This window comes from Epinephelus moara, chromosome 16, assembly GCF_006386435.1.
Source record: "Epinephelus moara isolate mb chromosome 16, YSFRI_EMoa_1.0, whole genome shotgun sequence".
Classification (NCBI taxonomy): domain Eukaryota; kingdom Metazoa; phylum Chordata; class Actinopteri; order Perciformes; family Serranidae; genus Epinephelus; species Epinephelus moara.
In genome coordinates, this window is record NC_065521.1 from 12,876,700 (window position 1) to 12,895,317 (window position 18,618).

Consider the following 18,618-nt stretch of genomic DNA (forward strand, 5'->3'; position numbering starts at 1 on the left):
TTTAGGGGCATCCACTGGCAGAAATGGTGTATAATATTCACAACTATGTTTCCATTATTTTGACACACCTGAAACTAAGAATCATTGTGTTTTGATTATCTAAAATGAGCATTTATATCTACATATAGAGCGGGTCCTCTTCCACAAACACTGGCTCTAGATAGGGCCATTCATGTTTTCGTGTCAGCCACTGTAGTTCTCCTACATGCAATCTGTGACCTCACTGCTAGGTGCCACTAAATCCTACACACTGACTGGACCTTTAAAGACAATAAGTTTCACATCAATCATTTTCACACACTGACGGCCGATCAGCATACATGCTGCAATCACACGTTTTCATTAGGAAATGTTTCATTCATCTTCTAACCGCTTCATCCTCTTGAGGGTCGCGGGGGGGGCTGGAGCCTATCCCAGCTGACATTGGGCGAGAGGCAGGGTACACCCTGGACAGGTCGCCAGACTATCGCAGGGCTGACATGTAGAGAGACAACCATTCACACTTACATTCACACCTACGGACAATTTAGAGTTATCAATTAACCTAGTCCCCAATCTGCATGTCTTTGGACTGTGGGAGGAAGCCGGAGTGCCCGGAGAGAACCCACGCTGACACGGGGAGAACATGCAAACTCCGCACAGAAGGGCTCCCACACCCGGGATCGAACCGGCAACCTTCTTGCTGTGAGGCGACAGTGCTAACCACCACACCACCGTGCCGCCCAGGAAATGTTTCTTTAGTTTGATTTCCAAAGTGACAGATTTCCTTTGTAGGACAAGTTTTTGTGTGTACCTTTCTCTCGAAAGATGTCGCAAGTGAATGAGAGAGATTACTTAGACTCCCCAGTACACACTGATATCATCATCTACCATCATAACAACATTTTTGTGCTGGCTTCTGCACACAGTGGTCCATTGTGCAAGTCGAGCACCTGTGACAATCTTTTTAAACAATTATTAAACCACTGTTATTTATTATTTTTAAACTAACTTGTCATTAAACTACATTTTTTGTTGGTTAGAAAAGCATTTAAAATCAATTTTTGCCACAAAATGCACATGAAAAGCACATTGATAATTGTGACTGTGATTTCCCACTTAAGAGGTAGCATTCTGAAGAAGAAAAAAAAAGACGAAAACAAAACAAATGAGGACTGTGGAGTGAAATTTTATCTAAAAATTAGTTGGACTTTTTGGGAAACAGGCAAATTTCTTTGCTCTCTCGCAGAGCTAGATGAGACAATCAGTACCAACCCTTAGAAAAACCACAGCTTGTTTTTACCTTTTGGGTTTTGTATTGATTAACCACACAGGATTGTTTTCTTTTTACCCACCAAAACTCAACAGAACAAGAATTACTTGGGATTTAATAGACAAAACAAGCTCTATGATGTGCCTAAAAAAATAGAGTGACCGGAAAAATAGAAACTCCCTGGAATAAGTATAACCTCTGTGTAAAGTCATGTTACTAACCTTTTGTCACCAAACGAGTGTCATCTCTGAACTGACACTCTGTTGACTACTTTTTCTTATGCACTGTCTTTCTCTGCTTGTTGTCTTGGGTGAACGGCTCCCTCTAGCTGCACAGATGAGAATGTATTTATTTATATGTAATGAATGCTGCTGAAAAATGAGTTAATGACCTCTAAAGGTATTAAGGTACTTAAGAATGATAATTATTATGAGATAATGTGAAGTATATTTCCTCAAATTAGACACATTTTCCCCCACTATGCTGATTACAGTAGTCAAGAGGAGAGTAACGTAAGTGAGGTGGTGCAAAGATAACATGGTCAATGTCAGTAAGACAAAATAAATCATCCAAGGTTTCCTCCTACAGCCCTGCTGGTCCCTTTGCAGATGACAATAAACTTGACCATGAACTGTACAGACAGTAAAGTCCCCTGAAGCTAATTTGTGATTTAAGAAATTAGGGCTATATAAATAAAAATGACATAACTGTTAAAAATCACTATTTGCATATGCACTGGAAATCTTTCTTACAATGCTGTGAAAATGTCTGTAGCTCCTCAAGAATTTCATGCAATCAATTCATTCTTAAAGGAGCGCTGTGTAAGATTTGGGGGGTTACGCTGTATCTTTCAGTGAGGATTGCAGATTGCAACCAGCTGAAACTTCTCCTGGTTAGAATTCCTTCAGTATTCGCTGTCCAAGAGGTTTTGAGCAGGAGCTGGATTATCCACAGAGGTCTCCTTTTCTCCAAAACAAACCGTTACTAGGACTGGTAAAAACCCTGAAATGTCTGAAAATAAAAAAGCAATTTCACATTTAAAAAAATCTGTTTTTCTGACGCTGCTAATCACATTGGGGCTGCTAACGAAGGTGGCCAATGTGAAAATGCAAATGGCCCTATCTGGAGTTCGGTTTGTCTGTTCTGGGCTACTGTAGAAACAGCGGCGCAACATGGTGGACTTTGTGGATGAGGACCTGCTCCATATATAAACAGCTCATCCTAAGGTAATGAAAACACAATTCCTATTTCCAGGTGACAACATATCATAATATTCAATCTCTGCCAATTTAACCCACTAAATCTTGCACACTGGACTTTTACGTTATGCCAAATTAATGCAAATGATTAAATGGGACACAATATTTTTGGTGTTAGTCACTTGTTTAACAGAAAGACGAGATGTGATGGAAATCATTAATTTTTTTATTTTTGTCAAAGGAAGTTTTGATACAAAAGGGCATATTGGGGCCCGTTAATAATTCACATGTAGAAATCTGTATTTTTTTATTATTTTTTTTACCCAGTATGTAGCAACAAAAATAAAATTTGTAAAAAAAAAAAAAAAAAAAATTGATTGATTGTTGAGTTGCTGGGTACGCTACAGTTTCCCTTAAAAAGCACTTTGAACAGCGACTGAATCAGGGTTGGAGTCAATTCACTTTCATTCTGTTGAACCACAGAAATTTAAGAGCATTTGTCAGCAGATTCCAATAGTGACTTCAACACAACACAAAAGTCACCTTTGTATAAAAATGAACACCTTATAAATATTAATAGTGCTAAATAGCTCAGATCAAATGGCACATTTCACTATGGATTCCCATTTTTTTTTTAAGTTTTAACTGAAGGTGATTTGATTTCAACCCTGGTGCAAATCCTATCTTGAACTTTTTCAAACAAAACTCCACAAAAACCACACAAAACACCTGAAAACATTGCATTCTTTCACCACGGCCGCACACAAAACGAAATCCTGATCTGAATATTCATCAACAATTAAGATTTTTACCCCAAGAAGGCACTGCATTTGTCCTGCAGGGAACCAAAACGTGTTGCAACGTGACAGGCTGACAACATGAACTGCTGACATTCAGCAACAATGTCCATCAGTTCAGCTGTCGAGAAAAATTAAACGCAGAGAAAGACGAAAAATATGATACATTCTAAGGGTTACAAACGGTGCCTAACATTTTAGTGGCTTGTAACACCGCTGTCAGTTGAACATTTTTTTTTAGAAATGTTGAAATTATACACTGATTTGATGGTTTCTACAGACCTGAAGATAAAGGAAATAAAAGATGACTGTAGTTATAGGGTTTTTTACACACATTCACATGACAGTTTGAGGCACCCAAAGGCGACACTATACATGTACAACCTTAGATCAGCCATGTTGCCTGCAACATGAAGATTTCTGTAATCTAAACTGATGTGACAGGGAAGGTTGCGACTAAAGAAGATATGAAAATTTACACATCAATCAGTTCAAAATGACAAACTGTATTCCTGAATATTTTTTTCTTGATTTTGTTTTTTTTTTGGGTTGCATCATTAGCCAATGCAAAGGTTGCACATGCACAATAACAGGTAAGACAAGGAAATAAATTCTCTCTGAGGGAGAAAATATGGCAAAATATAAATGTGCTACTAATGAGAAGCTAATTTACAAACAAAACCCTCCTTTTACCACTAAAATACACATCTGTCAATTTATGTTTTGCTTGGATTTAACTAGAATTGTTGGTGTAAAATTGTTTCCTGCCAGAAAATGAACAACAAATTTTGTACCTTTTTTCTATTAAACCCCCCCTTTTAAAAATAAATATGAAATTCAACAAAACAATTTGTACTTTCAACACACATGCACCCCCACACACACATTAAAACCCAATACTTCAGGAATGCAAAAAAACATGTTAGCTTACTTAACTTAAAACGAGAAAAAAAGTTTAACGCAGACATTTCTAACTACAACAATACATGACACACATAGCAGGACAGTTTTTCACCTCATACTCTGAGTTCATGATGTAAAAACGTCTTTGTTATTGCTGTTTATTTCGACTGAAAATCAATGTGGTTTCTTAAGAACCAAGGCATGTAGTAGTATGTGGAGACGGAGCCTGATGTGACTGTCGTAGAAAACAAGAAGGAATTGATCTTTTCGGGCTGAGATAAGATATCCTGGGTATCACCTCTATTTACATGGTCGAGGTCATTGATTTAAGGCATGTACATTAACTTTCTGAACTGATCTGAAGTGCATACACTGAACAATAACAGCATGTCCCTGTTCTGGATTCCTATCAAGAGCCAATCACCTCCACTTAACCCTTCCTGAAGTCAACACTGCTCTACACTGATTAGGCTGGTAAAAGCAAAGACGCAGTTTTAATTCATACATTGTATAAAAAAAAACACACTGAATGCTTTTAGAAAACAAGAGTGTACGATCTTTGAGGATCTACTCAACTTCTCTAGCTGGGTATCAGGGCTGTGAACCTGCTGGGGGCTCATCGCATGACAACAGTCGGGTGGTTTCGGGAGCAACAGTCTACAGGCATCTGGTGAACTTTTCTCACTTGAACTCTTGGCTGAAAAAGTTGAAAGAAAAATAAAAAACATGCACTTGTCTTCAAGCATTTTCTAAACCTGTAAAAACCTATCATCGACCTACACAACACCCACGAAATGCATCTAAAACAGTTACACTCTCATTCATGTTTGCATCGAAAACATTTAAGACCTTGCTTTGCTCCAAACACCTGAGTCTATGGCTAAACGCCTAGCTAACTAATAGAGAACTTATTCAGTATTAGTTTTTTAAATATCTAACAACTGCAGCAGACCACCATCACCTGGTTTCCTGCACACCAGCAGAGCAGATCCATGCTGCTACTAGCACATCACTAAAGAGGACAACTTGAGGAACAGTCCATGGACAGACACCACGATAAACTGTCTGGAGGGCTAAATGTTGGGACTTCATTTCTCATGTTTCTGCGTTGGAAAGCCAGCTCACCAGGGTTGCTACATAGTTAGTGTCGCCTGAGAGCTCATTTATGCTCAATATTGGAAACTGAGATGGAGACTTCTGTCCATACTCTGCGTTCATCTGAAAGATACGGACGAAACGCAGCAGTACCACCGGAGACCTTGGCGGCAGTGTGGCATATTTCAAGTGAGATACGACTGTGGGAGATGATAAAGAAATTTAAATAATGGCGGAAAGGAATAATCTGTAGTACACTGAAATGAATTCTTTGTCCACATTTAGGGATGTATATAATGGCCCCACAGACCACTGCCGTCTACAAGGCTGTCTCCATTTAAAGGAACAATATTACAACCTCTTCCACCGTCGTCTCGTTTGTTGTTGTGTGAAACTTTTGACTCTGCCCTCTAGTGCCATCTATTGGCTGTATATATGCCGACATAAAGGACACAAAGTGTGAGGGCAGAGGCATTTACAACATTTGAAACGGATGTACCTATTTCCATATGTAAAGGAAGTATAAATGAGCCCTTAATCACTACCACAGCAACCCATGGAGACAGGCTGATGTCTGAACGTAGCCCTACACTCTCTAAAATGCTTTTTGGGAAACAATTCAGTGACAGCAGACTTTAGTCCAGACGGCCAAAGTAAATGTGTTTTTTGAAGAAAAACTATGAATATTCAAAATGTCACGGTAACTCTTTGTTACCATTTATTTGAGGAAAGATGAGGGTCAAGCTCCCAAAAGCATCACAATTCTTATTTGTGTTCTTTATATAAATACATACTACCTCGTAGAGAGAGCCCATCTCTTGGTCAGTGGGTTTGAAGGGTGATTCAAATCGGACCTTTTTTTTTTTTTCTCTTTACAAACTCTTAACTCACTGTAAGAGACTGAACGTGTGCAAATCTAATCATTAAGTTGGGGCAATGATACATTTTAAGTGTTACTGTCAGACACTAGTCTGTCAGGATTCCAGTGTTTCAGATAAAACTAATTAAGAGGAGAGAAGCCTTTTCTTTTGTGCTTATAACGACCTCTATCACTGTGGAAAAACATATTGAGAGTGTGAAACTGCACCATAGCTCCGAGACGCTTCTGACCAGCCCAGCACTGAATCTACGCTGCTGGTTCCACTGAAGCAGCTTCAGCTGAGGGATGTAAACGTCTCCTCTTTGAAGAAAACACTTCAGACTGACACGTCTAAAAACCAGCCCAATGACTCGTAGCATGTCGGATAATCGGGGTTAAGGAAACCAGCCCTATGAGTCCATACTCCGCCCACAAACACCTGCACAATCCACTTGGATAAAACATAATCAATAACAACAAGAACCACGCTTGATACAAAATATTAAAATAGCATTCATATAAATAATTTAAATAGCTATACTAAAGCTAAAGTCTTGGTCTAAAATTTAAATGGCCAGAGAGAAGTGCCAATAATGTGCTGTACAATTTTGGGGACTGAGATTTTGTAGTTTTGGGGATCACAGGCAATTACTACACAAAACATTTTCCCACACCGCAAAATTGAAACATTAAGTTTGGGTTTTTTGTTTTTTTTTAAAGAGTTGCCCATAAAATGTTAATTTCCAGCCCTCTTTTAAAAGCCCCAGGGAACAGAGGAAAAGTCCTACATCATGAAGCTCACATGCTCCTCGTCTTCTTCATCTAACTGTCCCCCAACACTTGCGATAGGTCACCAAAGTCACAGTCAAACAGTTCACTGATGCCTTCATGGTCCTCCAGTCCGAAGTGGTAATCATGACTTTGAGGGGGGGACAGATTGATGAAACCGTCCAATGGGAGAGAAAAGCCATCTCCACTCAGGAAGTCCGAGGAGGAGAGGGGCGAGAGGTCAAAATCGGGCATGTCTCCGAGGCTGGAGAATGGGTCGCCTTCCAGGAGCGATTCTGTTATAGAAAGTCAAATGTGAGAAAAACCCTGAACCGCAATTTGTTTTTGCTATTTAGCTGATTCAACAAAAAGTGCATCATCCATCTTGTGTTGGTGATGATGCAACACATTTTGACATGTCACAGCAGGAAAGGCACAGAAGTAATTAATAACATCAACAATGGCTGAGTGCCAGTCAGGTGTGTCAGTTCACTGGCATGGCTTAACTGGGACACTTAAACGCAACAAAACCAATGATAATATTATTAGTAACACATATGACTGTGGTGTCGACACTCCCTCCTCTACACTACCCGTCTGTGTTGTGATATGATTCCGCCGTTATCACTGAATAACGGCGGAATAACGGCTGAGTGCTGAGGTTACAGGTTACAGCCTGTTGCTGAAATGACTTTAGACAACTGGGTCATTTGCCATCACCACAACCAGATGCATTTAAATAATTATCTTATTGTGGGTGTTTTTATATTTCACATAAAAAAACAACAACGTAGAATTACCGCCCCACAGTTGTATGCCTCTGTGCACACAAGTCAAGTTTCTCTTACAGTTTACATCCACGTCTGAAAACATAGACGCTTCCCACAAATCTAATCCCCAGCAACACAAAAGATCTATACAGTCAGCACGGTTCCAAGATTAGTGACACCAGTTCATCTGACCAAATGTCTCCCCTTCTGTTCCTGAGACATGATGCTGAGTAATGGCCAGTAAAGTGTTTTATGCAGATAAGTATGAAGTCACAGTGATGTTAACTTTGGATATAAAATGTCATCACTTCATCATTATATCCTATGTGTATGAAATTTTGTCATTATCAGCATAAAAATTACTGAGTTAAAGCCAAAAACATGTTTTGTAAGGTCACAAGGACCTTTGACCACCAAATTATTATTGTTCTTTAGATAGGTCGTTCACAAAAATGAGAGAGATGCAAGGTTCCGGTGACCTTGACCTTTGACCCATGACCACTAAAATCTAATTACTTCATTGTTAAGGTCAATTGAACATTTGTGCCAAATTTAAAGAGATTCCCTCAAGGTGTTCGTTAGATATCTCGTTCCCGAGAATGAGATGGATGCATGGTCACGGTGACCCTGACCTTGACCTGGATATGAACAAAAACTCTCTGTATAAGTACTACTGGATCTTACTGCATTCTTGGATACAGCCGACCACTCAATTCTTATAGACAGCCTTCACTATCTAGTTGGCTTCTCTGGTACCGTTTTTAACTGGTTTCAATCTTATCTTTCTGCCAAAGAATTGTATGTAACAATCTACAAATGTTCATCAAAAAGCTATAAAATGGATTGTGGGGTCCCCCAAGGTTCAATTTTAGGTCCAACACTTTTTAATCTTTACATGCTGCCACTCAGAAACGTCATCAGGAGGCACAGCATCAGTTTCCATAGTTATGCTGATGATACGCAGCTGTACATCACCGTGTCTCCTGATGACTCAGGGACAAATGATACTGTATTTCAGATATCAAGTCCTGGATGGCAGAAAACTTTCTTCAACTCAACCAGGACAAAACCGAGGTCTTAGTTATTGGTCCTGAAGCTCAGAGAGAGAAACTCAACACAAAACTCCAAGAACTGGCACTAAAACCCTGTAAACAGGTGAAAAACCTTGGAACTGCCTTTGATTCGAATCTTAGTTTTGAACCACATATATCCGTATATATACCGTATAACCAAAACTGGATTTCATCATCTTAAGAACATTGCCAGAGTGCGACTGTTTCTATCTCAAGCCAACACAGACACACTCATGTATGCTTTTATTACCTACAGAACTGATTACTGTAATGCTCTTCTTTCTGGTCTTCCTACGAAAAACATTGCTCAGTTACAGTTATTACAAAACTCAGCTGCATCTGTGCCGACGAGGACCAGAAAGAGAACACACATTACACCAGTTTTAAAGTCTCTGCATTGGCTTCCTGTGTGCTTCAGAATTGATTTTAAGATCCTTTAATTGGTTTGTAAAGCTCCTAATGGTCTTAGTCCTACGTATTTTTCAGATTTGCTTTTATCGTATGAACCCTCTCGAACCCTCAGGTCTTCTGGTAGTGGCCTTTTAATCATCCCCAATGTTAGAACAAGAACCTACAGTGAGGCATCATTTCATAACTATGGTCCATGTCTGTGGAACAGCCTGCCTGAAGACCTGAGGGCCGCAGAGAGTGTTGATGTTTTTAGAAACAAACTCAAGACCTACCTTTTTAGTTTGGCTTTTCATTGAACTTTATGTCTTTTTTATTTTGTATTTATTATTGTTATTGTGAATTAATTATTATTTATTTTTATTAATCAGTTTTTCTAACTGGCATATTCTTCTATTTCGGTATTTATTTATTTTAACTTATTTATATCCTCATTCATTGACTTATTTAAAAAATGTTGTCCTCTATCTGTACCCAGCTGGAGCATGACGTGTACACCATCCATCTCCTTCTTGCTTCTAGTGACATGAAATGTTATAATTTGACTGAGCACATGGTTTGACAGAAGAGAAGTGGATTATGCAGCAAGAGCAGCTTAAGAAGTCTCTATTGATACTTTTTCCCAACCATAAAATCAATTTTAACGGACAGAAATTTTAACTGACCACAGCTACTGTTCTCCATGAAAAAGAACTTTCCACAGCATCCGCTCAAGATTTTGGGTAGAGTGTAACCTAAAACATTTTTATTTAAGGAATTCCAAGAAGAGTCCATTTATTTAAGGAGAAACGTGAACACTCACCTGTGTCGCCACCCAACACCAGTGATGAGGGCTCCTGCTGGGAGGCTGCCGTCACTGTGGATGACGTCGATGCTGGAGATGATAAACCCACTTCTACTGTGGCTGTGGATGTTCTGGCTTGTGATTGGTCTGTGGGTTGTGTAGGTTGTGTGGGAGGTGGGGCCAGGGAGGGGTCAGCATTGGGTTTGGAGGGACTACTTCCTGTCACGGGGCTGCAGACGCCGGAGCTGTCTTCTGGACAGAGGAAGACGTCGATTGGACCCCGCGTGCTCTTCAGCGACACCTGGTAACCCTGGAGATAAATTTGCACAATCATGTGAAAACCTCACAACCTCCAAATAAATGTGCTTCAAAAGGGTGAAATCATTCAAAACTGGTACCTTGCAGGGCTCTGACACTTGCATCTGGGTCTCTGGTGGAGCTCTGATCACCATGACCAGCTGGTCCGGGGAGTCAAATGACTTCCGCAAGTCCTGGCAGCGCACATAGCCCAACGTGATGGAAACGATGATGAAGGAATACAAGTGGTGTCATTCTGAGACTGACAAGGTCCAAGACCACAACACTATCTTAAAAAAGCTTTGCTGTCTATGCCTGCTGACAAAATTAAACAAGCTACTAATACTATTCCAAAGGATATTTCTTGTTCTGTGGGTCCTCTGTGAGCAGTCGGAGCTGCAGGTTGCATTTGGAAATGAGCTCGTCCAGCTGCTCCTCAGCCTCTGTGAGGTCACACACCTCCCTCTGCAGCTCCTTATGGCGAGAAACCAACGCAGCATCAACTCGATTACCACTGCCGGGGAGGAGAGCACAGATAAAGGAAATAAATCAAGGTTTAAAGACTTCAAATACAACATATCAGACACTTTTTAATATTTTACTGCTGTAATACAGCACATCCTGTATCATCCTGCATATTCATACTTTCTGATTTTTCATCTACTGTGTTTGTGCTTACTATGTTTTGGTGTTGCAACAGTTTATGTTTCATATACCAATCTGATGCAGTAATATTTAGTCTTTATTTACACTCACAGCCATTGGATGTTGTTCTTTGACTTCTTGGAGATGAGCTGGATTCCCTCCAGGACGTTGGTTATGTCGTAGATGCGTCTCTTCTGGACATCCAGGACCTGCGAGGCCCAGTTCAGATCCACCACGCCGTCAGCCGACTGGGACAGCAGGTTCAGAAAGCGCTTGGTGGTCAGGTTCAAGGATGTGTCATACCGCGACTTCTCTGTCGTGGTTCGAGGAACTGAACAGACAGGAAAAGGGAACACATACGTTTAAAAATTCTGCTTCTAACCACACTTGATAGTTTCTTTTCTCATAAAACTACACCCTTGTTTGCCTTCAGCACAGAGTGAGGCAGCAGTGAAGAAGAGCATCACATGTCTCCGAGCTGACAGATTATATATTCATCCTGTTTATCCAATAAAATTGTGGTGTTGGCCTGAACGACCTGGCAAATTAAAACTCAAGAATGAAAACAAAACTGTGCAGTAAAGAATGAATAACTTTGGATTTTATTTCCAATTTTTAAATTAAATAAGACACGTGGCATGTCGGGGAAGCTACTTGAAGGTACTCTGAGAGATATTTTTAATGATGGGCGAGAAGGGGAGAGTTCTGTTGATGTCAAGCGGTAAAGGATTATAAATTATAAGCTTCATAATTAGGGCTGTGACGGTATGTATTTTTTCTCACAGTGGTGACAGAGTGACGTATCACCGCGGTATGGCGGTGATACGTCACAGCCATTTCTGCATGTGCATTTAAAATAAACATGTTTAAACATTATTTCAAAAAATGAGAGTCCGTTTTAGTTGTTTCAGAAGAGGTTTGATACATGAACTATAGTGTGTTTACGTCCTGCGCGGAGGGATACCCCGGTGAGCAACAGCTGCAGCTGGCTCTGGGACAGGTACGCTAGGTCACTCGGTAAAAGCAAACAAAGACACGACATGGACGATATTACTCACTCGACTGAAAGCTGTGCATCAGCTCCTGCAGGCCTGGGCGTTTTTTCCAGTTTAACATAGTGATTGCTGCAAAGTTTTCATTCCTTGTGATGCACTCTCTGCGGCGGTTTTCCTCCTGATGATATATCTCCCCAACGATGGTAGCACCGAATCCCATTCTGTGCAGCAAAATGATTCCACCTCCGTAGGAATATGTTAGCTAGCCCCGCAGCTACACCACCAATCCTCCCCTGAGCTCCGTCTCCCCTCGGCCCCTTGCTGCTCCACCGCTCCGGAGGATTCAGCCTCTCTTCTCGCCCGCTCAGCATCCAACACCTGGGAGTTCCTCATCTGTATGCTCCGGCTCAAACAGGTATGGCTCTGGGTCTGTGTCCGCTACAAGAAACTCCTCAAAATCGCGTTCAAAGTCGTTCATTGCAGCTACTATAGTCCGGAGATATCGCTAGGCTAAATGAACAGCTGAGTTTTGTTTACAGGCTACGTCTGTGCCTGTGCCTGCTCACTGGTGTATCCCTCCACGGATCACAGCGCCGGACGTACTGACCCCAATGCTAACTGCTGAGACCCAGCCACTGGACGTACAGACACAAAAACGATATCCATAATGTTGTCTCAATATGAAAATGATAGCGAAAGGGCATAACTCCCAAATCGTCGGAGTATTCTTTTAACATTTGGCTTGGGAACCAGATCCGCCGCCATGATAAATCAGCTTTTTTTGTGTGTGTGTGTGTGTGTGTGTGTGTGTGTGTGTGTGGTGTGGTGATGACCTCTTCACCGCGGTAGGCATCACGTGACCGCGGTATTGCGGTGATGCAGTTATTGTCACAGCCCTATTCATAAAATAGTTAGAAAGGTTACCTTTGAAATGTAATAGGTTACAGATTATGGGTTACCCAGTTAAAAATGTAATAAGTTGTATTTTATTTTATTTACTTCAACGTAATGTAAGTCATTACAGCTGATTACTTTTTGATTGCTTTCCTAACAAATGTTTTAAACTGGACTATAAAGCTAAAAAAAATGTCTGGAAATAGAGTTTGCTTAAAGAAGACATTCCTGCACAGTGAAAAGATGCAAAGCAACAGAATTAATGTTTTAGTCTAAATATAAACTTTATAGCAAAAATTATCTTTATTATTACATATATATATACATATACATATATATATATATATATATATATATATATATATATGAAAGTAACCCCATTGTTATCACCAACATTTTAATTAGTAACTGTAATTTAATTATATAATTTTTCCTCAGTAATTGTCACTAGTTCCAATTACTTTGTAATTTAATTACATGTAAAAAGTTACTAGTCCCAAACACTGAACAGGTCACATTTAGATAAAACATTACTTTTCAGTTTGCTAGTTATTGTTCCATGTTATACTGTACATCCATGGGCAGTCATTTTTACATTTTCATATCTGCATATTATTGCATTTGATCAAATTCCACAATATTTATATCCTAGAGAACAGAAGATCCTTCAGGGTTCACACTCTTAAAGAAAAAAAATTCCAGGACATTTTCCAGGAGTTTTTTTTTTGACAATACAGGGCAGCACTTTGCTCACAAATGTTAGAACATCATATCATTTACCAGTAGTTCTAGTATTGGCACACTGAACCTCCTTTGTCCAGTCTTCAGTAATAGAACATGGCAATATATTGAAAAAATGAATATAATATTTAAGTGTTGCTATCGCCTTCCAGTTGGTTAAGAAGTGCCTTAATGTGATAATCTTACATCGCATGCTAGACTCAATTGAGCCTTTGACAGCTCTGGGAGCTAACTGGAGTTAAGACGTCTCAACTCAAACTTGTGCTACCAGCTAGCTGAAATGAGGATATGTCCTCAAGTAATCTAAAGTCAGAAGCGATGTAAAGAACTCTACTGACTGACATGGGAGCTCACGTAAAGAGAGCATTTGAGCGATGGTCTTTAAACTGGACAAAGTATAAAATAACAAACCCTGCCTTTAATATTTTTTGCCTCATCGCTGTCTTAAGGACAATGTCTCTGTCCCTTTCAGAGAGTATTCTCCAATGTTTGTTACTTCAATGCAGCGTTCACCACCTGCATTAGCTGTGTGTATATTTTCATTGTCTGGACTTCTTTTGCGCAGATTTATTAAGTAAATACTCTTATTGGTTTTTTTTTCTCACAGGGCTTTTGTTGAGTTTGCAGTGGTGTGGTGAGTGTGGGTGTCATCGGCTCTACACCGTCTCTCCCCCGAGCAGGGCGGTGAAACACCATGCGCCATAGATAACACCAGCAGTTTCTCACACTGAGCTGAATAAAATGAGTGCTCGTAACTTTGGTAAATAACATAAAAAAACAGTCTCATTCTGCTTCTTGCTTTCATTTATGGTGTGTAGTGTTGCACTGCGGGCGGGGCTCATGCCCTATAAGCTCAATATAGCTGATCGCTGATCACTAAAAAATGCCTTGATCGGCTGATACCAATCTTTGAGATTGGATTGGGACATCCTTACTCATGACTTACACCAGTAGCTCTAGTTTCTGTGTGTGGCAGCACTGTGATGTAGTTTTTACTTTTTAAATGTAATTATGGAACAAATTATGAGCTCTGATGCCACTTTACTATTTGTAACTTTAATTAAACATGTTATTTTTGTAGTCTCCCAAAGCAAAACGAGCACGTCACTTTAGACCGGAGTCCTTTTCTCAGATTCACACTGAGTGTTAAACTGGGTCAGTGTTGTGCTGCTTCAGGTGTGTCTCAGTGACAGTGGCGTCTTTTCACAGCCGACTCATACAGCCTTGCTCACTTTAAACCTGTGAAAATCTGACATTTATATCTGATATTTTTTTTAGAAATGGCACAATTATAAGTGAACTGAACACAGAGGTCTCTTGATTTATGTGGCTCTTATGTAAGCTATGATTTGTCTCTGGCAAGCATGTCATTTTTCCTCCATTTATTTCCAGTGTGTATTTTTCTCTTTCCACGAACAGTGGTGGCAAATACAAAAACCTATTGAAAATGTCATTTCAGTGCAAAACACCAAGCCTTGGGTTTTTAATTTTTTAATTTTACACTTATCCTTTGTTAAGCAAAGGTGATTTCTGCTAAATTCAAAGGACACAAAAAGCACATTCTGGGGAATATCCTGACTCGAAGATTCAGAAACACAGCTTTTAAAAACTTTCCTAAATCCCACCTGCTTTTATTTAGTTTCACATAATTCATAGCAACTCTTACGTTTCACGACCACTGTGTTTTCAAGGAAGAATTCAGGCTAACGGGATGAAATGAGTGTCACGTTTAAAGCAGTTTCAGTGTTATACTCACACTAATGCTTCTGCTCCAGTGTCTGCTGCATGTAAAATCAACTCTTTAATATACTTTTAGTTGTTAAAATGCATTTCTCTTACTGCAGTTTATGTTTGCACTCCTCGCCATATCATTATACCTTGTATCTATCCCATTTTAAAAACACATTTTATATGAATTTGAGGTGTTATGCAGTGAAAGAACAATGGCTACACCAAGAGTGCTGAGCCAATAAAGGACTACAAAACCCATGATCCTGTCCGTCTTTTACACCCCAAGTATAGTTTCCTTTTTGTTTGTTATACATATAGTGAAACGTTACTCCGGTAGGCAACCATTTAAGCTCCTTTCTTATGTTTTAAACTGGTGAACCACAACAATTGATCAAGGTCAATAAGGAGGGAGAACATAACATAAATGAATCACAAAATAATGATTGTCTTCCTGTATGAGTCTTAAGTCATTTTGCCAATAGTTTTAATTATTTTAGATACCGATAGTCAGCCTGTGAAGACAAAGAGAGGCTGGCAGGCTGTTGTCTGTCCTGATAAAAGAACAGCTGTTTCTAGGACAATGACGGCTGTGACAAAGGTCAGAGTCTGTATGGATTGGAGGGAGGTAGGGCTCACACACAGCTGACGTGTTGCTGCTGCTGTGAATTTTGGGGAACAATGAAAGAAAAATCAGCAGAAAATTGTGTGTGTGTGTACCTCTGGGAGGGGCAGGTGTGGAGGGTGGCGCTTGGCCTATGGACGATCGAGTGGTGCTGACATACTGATGGTCACTGTCCAGGTCCAACTTCCTCTTTACCTGATATGATTGTAGGAAGAAAACAGACATTGTCAAAACTGCCATCAATATATATACTACACGTTGTTACAACTGTGTACTAATTATGTGTTAGGAGGAAGAAAGGAAAGTGAAAATGAATGAAAAAGAAACTCCCTACTACATGAAAAGCAAAACGTCTTAGAGCAACAGGTGGAGAGACTCTTACAGCTTTGTTTGGCAGGCAGAAACACATTCATGTAAACATGTTAACACATGTTAAACATGTCACCTCCTCAGCTAACCTCCTCCTTTATTGCTCTTTTACTCTCTCTGACCTCTGCCTCTCCCCCTTCTTCCCACACCCCCCCCCCCCCCCTTCTCCTCACCGGAGGTCTTCCCAGAGCAGGTCGTCTCTTGTCCTGGATCCCCACGTCAACGGGGCCCTGTGGCGTGGCAAACAGCAGGATTTCCCCCGTGCTGCTGGGTGCAGCGGCTGGGTGGAGTCCCTCATTGCTGGGGCTGGTGATGATCACTATCTGGTGGTCCTCTCCCAGCTCAATACTCCCAGAGTTCAGCAAAGTCTCAAAGTCAGCCAACAGATCCTCCGATGTCTGGCCCGTTATCAGAGTCTCTGACATGGCAGTGTGTCACTGGGTACCCCTTCACTGGACTTTGGGGGCTGTAAGCTAAGATGGTGCAGTTTGGGTCTCAGCACCCACTTGGTTTGGCTGTACTTGAATTTAGGGAACAATGATGAAACCTTCTGAAAGTTTGCTTGCAGGCATTTATAGGCAGCTTCAACATTTCTTTAAAAAGTTCCCCTTTCTAAAATGTCCATCTTACTGCTTCCAAACAAGCTGCTAGAAATACATTAACACTAACCATGTTACTTTAGATTAAATATACAGTAAGCTAACAGCTGAGAGATAATTTAAGCTGGAGGCAACACAGCAAGACAGGATGTTCTGCCAAACAGGAAATTTGGCAAATTAACTAATGTTGCTAACTGTATACCAACTCCTCGCCGTGAGCCGCTGATATGTTATCAAAGACAGAGTCGCAAATTGTCCGTGGCCGCAGTACACGCAGGGGGTTAGCGAGCTAGCAAAGGAGCGAGCTAATCTTTTGTTTTCATCTCTCCTGTCAGTACAGTAGAGCCGCGAGGCCTGGCCACACTGCCCTCCACACAGCTACCAGCCCTGCTAACGAGCTAGCTAATGTCCTGACAACAAAGACTGACACAAGTTCACAAACAACCCGCTGCAGCCGACAAACTAGCTATGGAAGTCTGTAAAACAATATTATCTACGCTTACACATGAGACGGGGCTTAGTTATATAGATATTAAAACTTTATAGCAGCATTCCAGGAGTGAGCTATCGAGATAAAATATCGACACTGTAAAATACATCACCACAACTCTGAGGCTCTGCTGAGAGTACATGTAACACAGCGACAGCTAGTTAAGCGGAGTACACTGCGGTAACGTTGGATATGAATATATAGGGCAGGTTAGCATGCTAGCTGAGTTATTAGCCGCAATTCTTCAACCCCCTCGTTTTGTTGGGGCACGCAGGAAGCTGTCTGACAAAACTGGAAATATGAGGAAATAAAGCGGTTAAATACACGCGAGTCCGGTAAAACAGCAGCAGCTGGTCCGTCCGTGAGTCTCACCGGGCGAGGTCCATTTATAAAAACGCCGTTCCGTCCCCGTTATCGGCTGTTATTGTTGTTATTGTCCCAGCTGATCTACATCTAAACAAGGCTCGGACGGTTTTCGCGCGAAATCTTTTTTGCCGCGAAATCGGCACGTGGTTCAAATTGACAGTTGCCATTGGTCGAGAAGCTGCATTTTCCGGAGGGCGGGACGGCCTGTCTCTGATTGGTGTAACACGGGTGTCTGTCATTTTATCGAGCGCAGAGTCATCGATCTTAAGGTGCATTCACGCTCCACGGAAAAAATAGAACTTGCAGCACGTTCATTTTTAATGACCTGATTTTTGTTTTTGTTTGGTAACTGCACAGTTTTCATGCACAAACATGACCTTAACATCTTTCATTATATCAAAAACAGACAGAAACAAAAACAAACAAGTTAAATCAAAACAAACAGGAGATTGAGGTATGGAATTGTATACAAAACATGTATGTATGTAGAAATATAAATAATAATAAAATAAATTAAGGGTTGTGCTTTTTTGTAAATCATACTGTGCTAAACAGTTCCATTGCATTTTTATGTCGAATTAGCTTACTGGCTTTCAAATAAGAAAGAAACTCATGAAACACAGTACAGAAGGTTTCACCTTCATATATTTGGATTTGTGTACATAAGTAAAGTAAATAAAGTATAAGAACGTTAGTTACCAGAAAGTCATCCTTGCTGTTGTCCATGATGAGGCCATAAACAATGTCCTTTTGAGAAAGGTTTGGGGAAAGTCAGTCATGTGCATCAAGACATAAAGCATAGCCTACATTGAAAAAATAAATTATAAGTAGTTTCAGTATCATCACAGAATACACAATTATTGGCTTCAATCCCAAATCAATATCAGTATAAGTCATGGATGGATACACTCAGTTTAAGATTTTAAAATGAATTTCTTTTGCCTTTGGAGTTATAGGGAAT

At 40.3% G+C, this 18,618-nt stretch overlaps 1 protein-coding gene across 1 annotated transcript; it reads right to left on the bottom strand.

Annotated features, from left to right (window-relative positions):
- Window positions 1-2,658: 2,658 nt before the first annotated feature.
- On the bottom strand, window positions 2,659-17,773 carry e2f1 (E2F transcription factor 1). Its single transcript, XM_050064416.1, has 7 exons — window positions 16,376-17,773; window positions 15,929-16,028; window positions 10,962-11,181; window positions 10,567-10,719; window positions 10,307-10,421; window positions 9,927-10,218; window positions 2,659-7,169 (listed from the first exon to the last, which is right to left on the bottom strand). Exons 1-7 carry the CDS (start codon window positions 16,625-16,627, stop codon window positions 6,928-6,930), a joined length of 1,374 nt encoding a protein of 457 aa, XP_049920373.1. The 5' UTR covers window positions 16,628-17,773; the 3' UTR covers window positions 2,659-6,927.
- Between the last annotated feature and the right edge of the window lie 845 nt (window positions 17,774-18,618).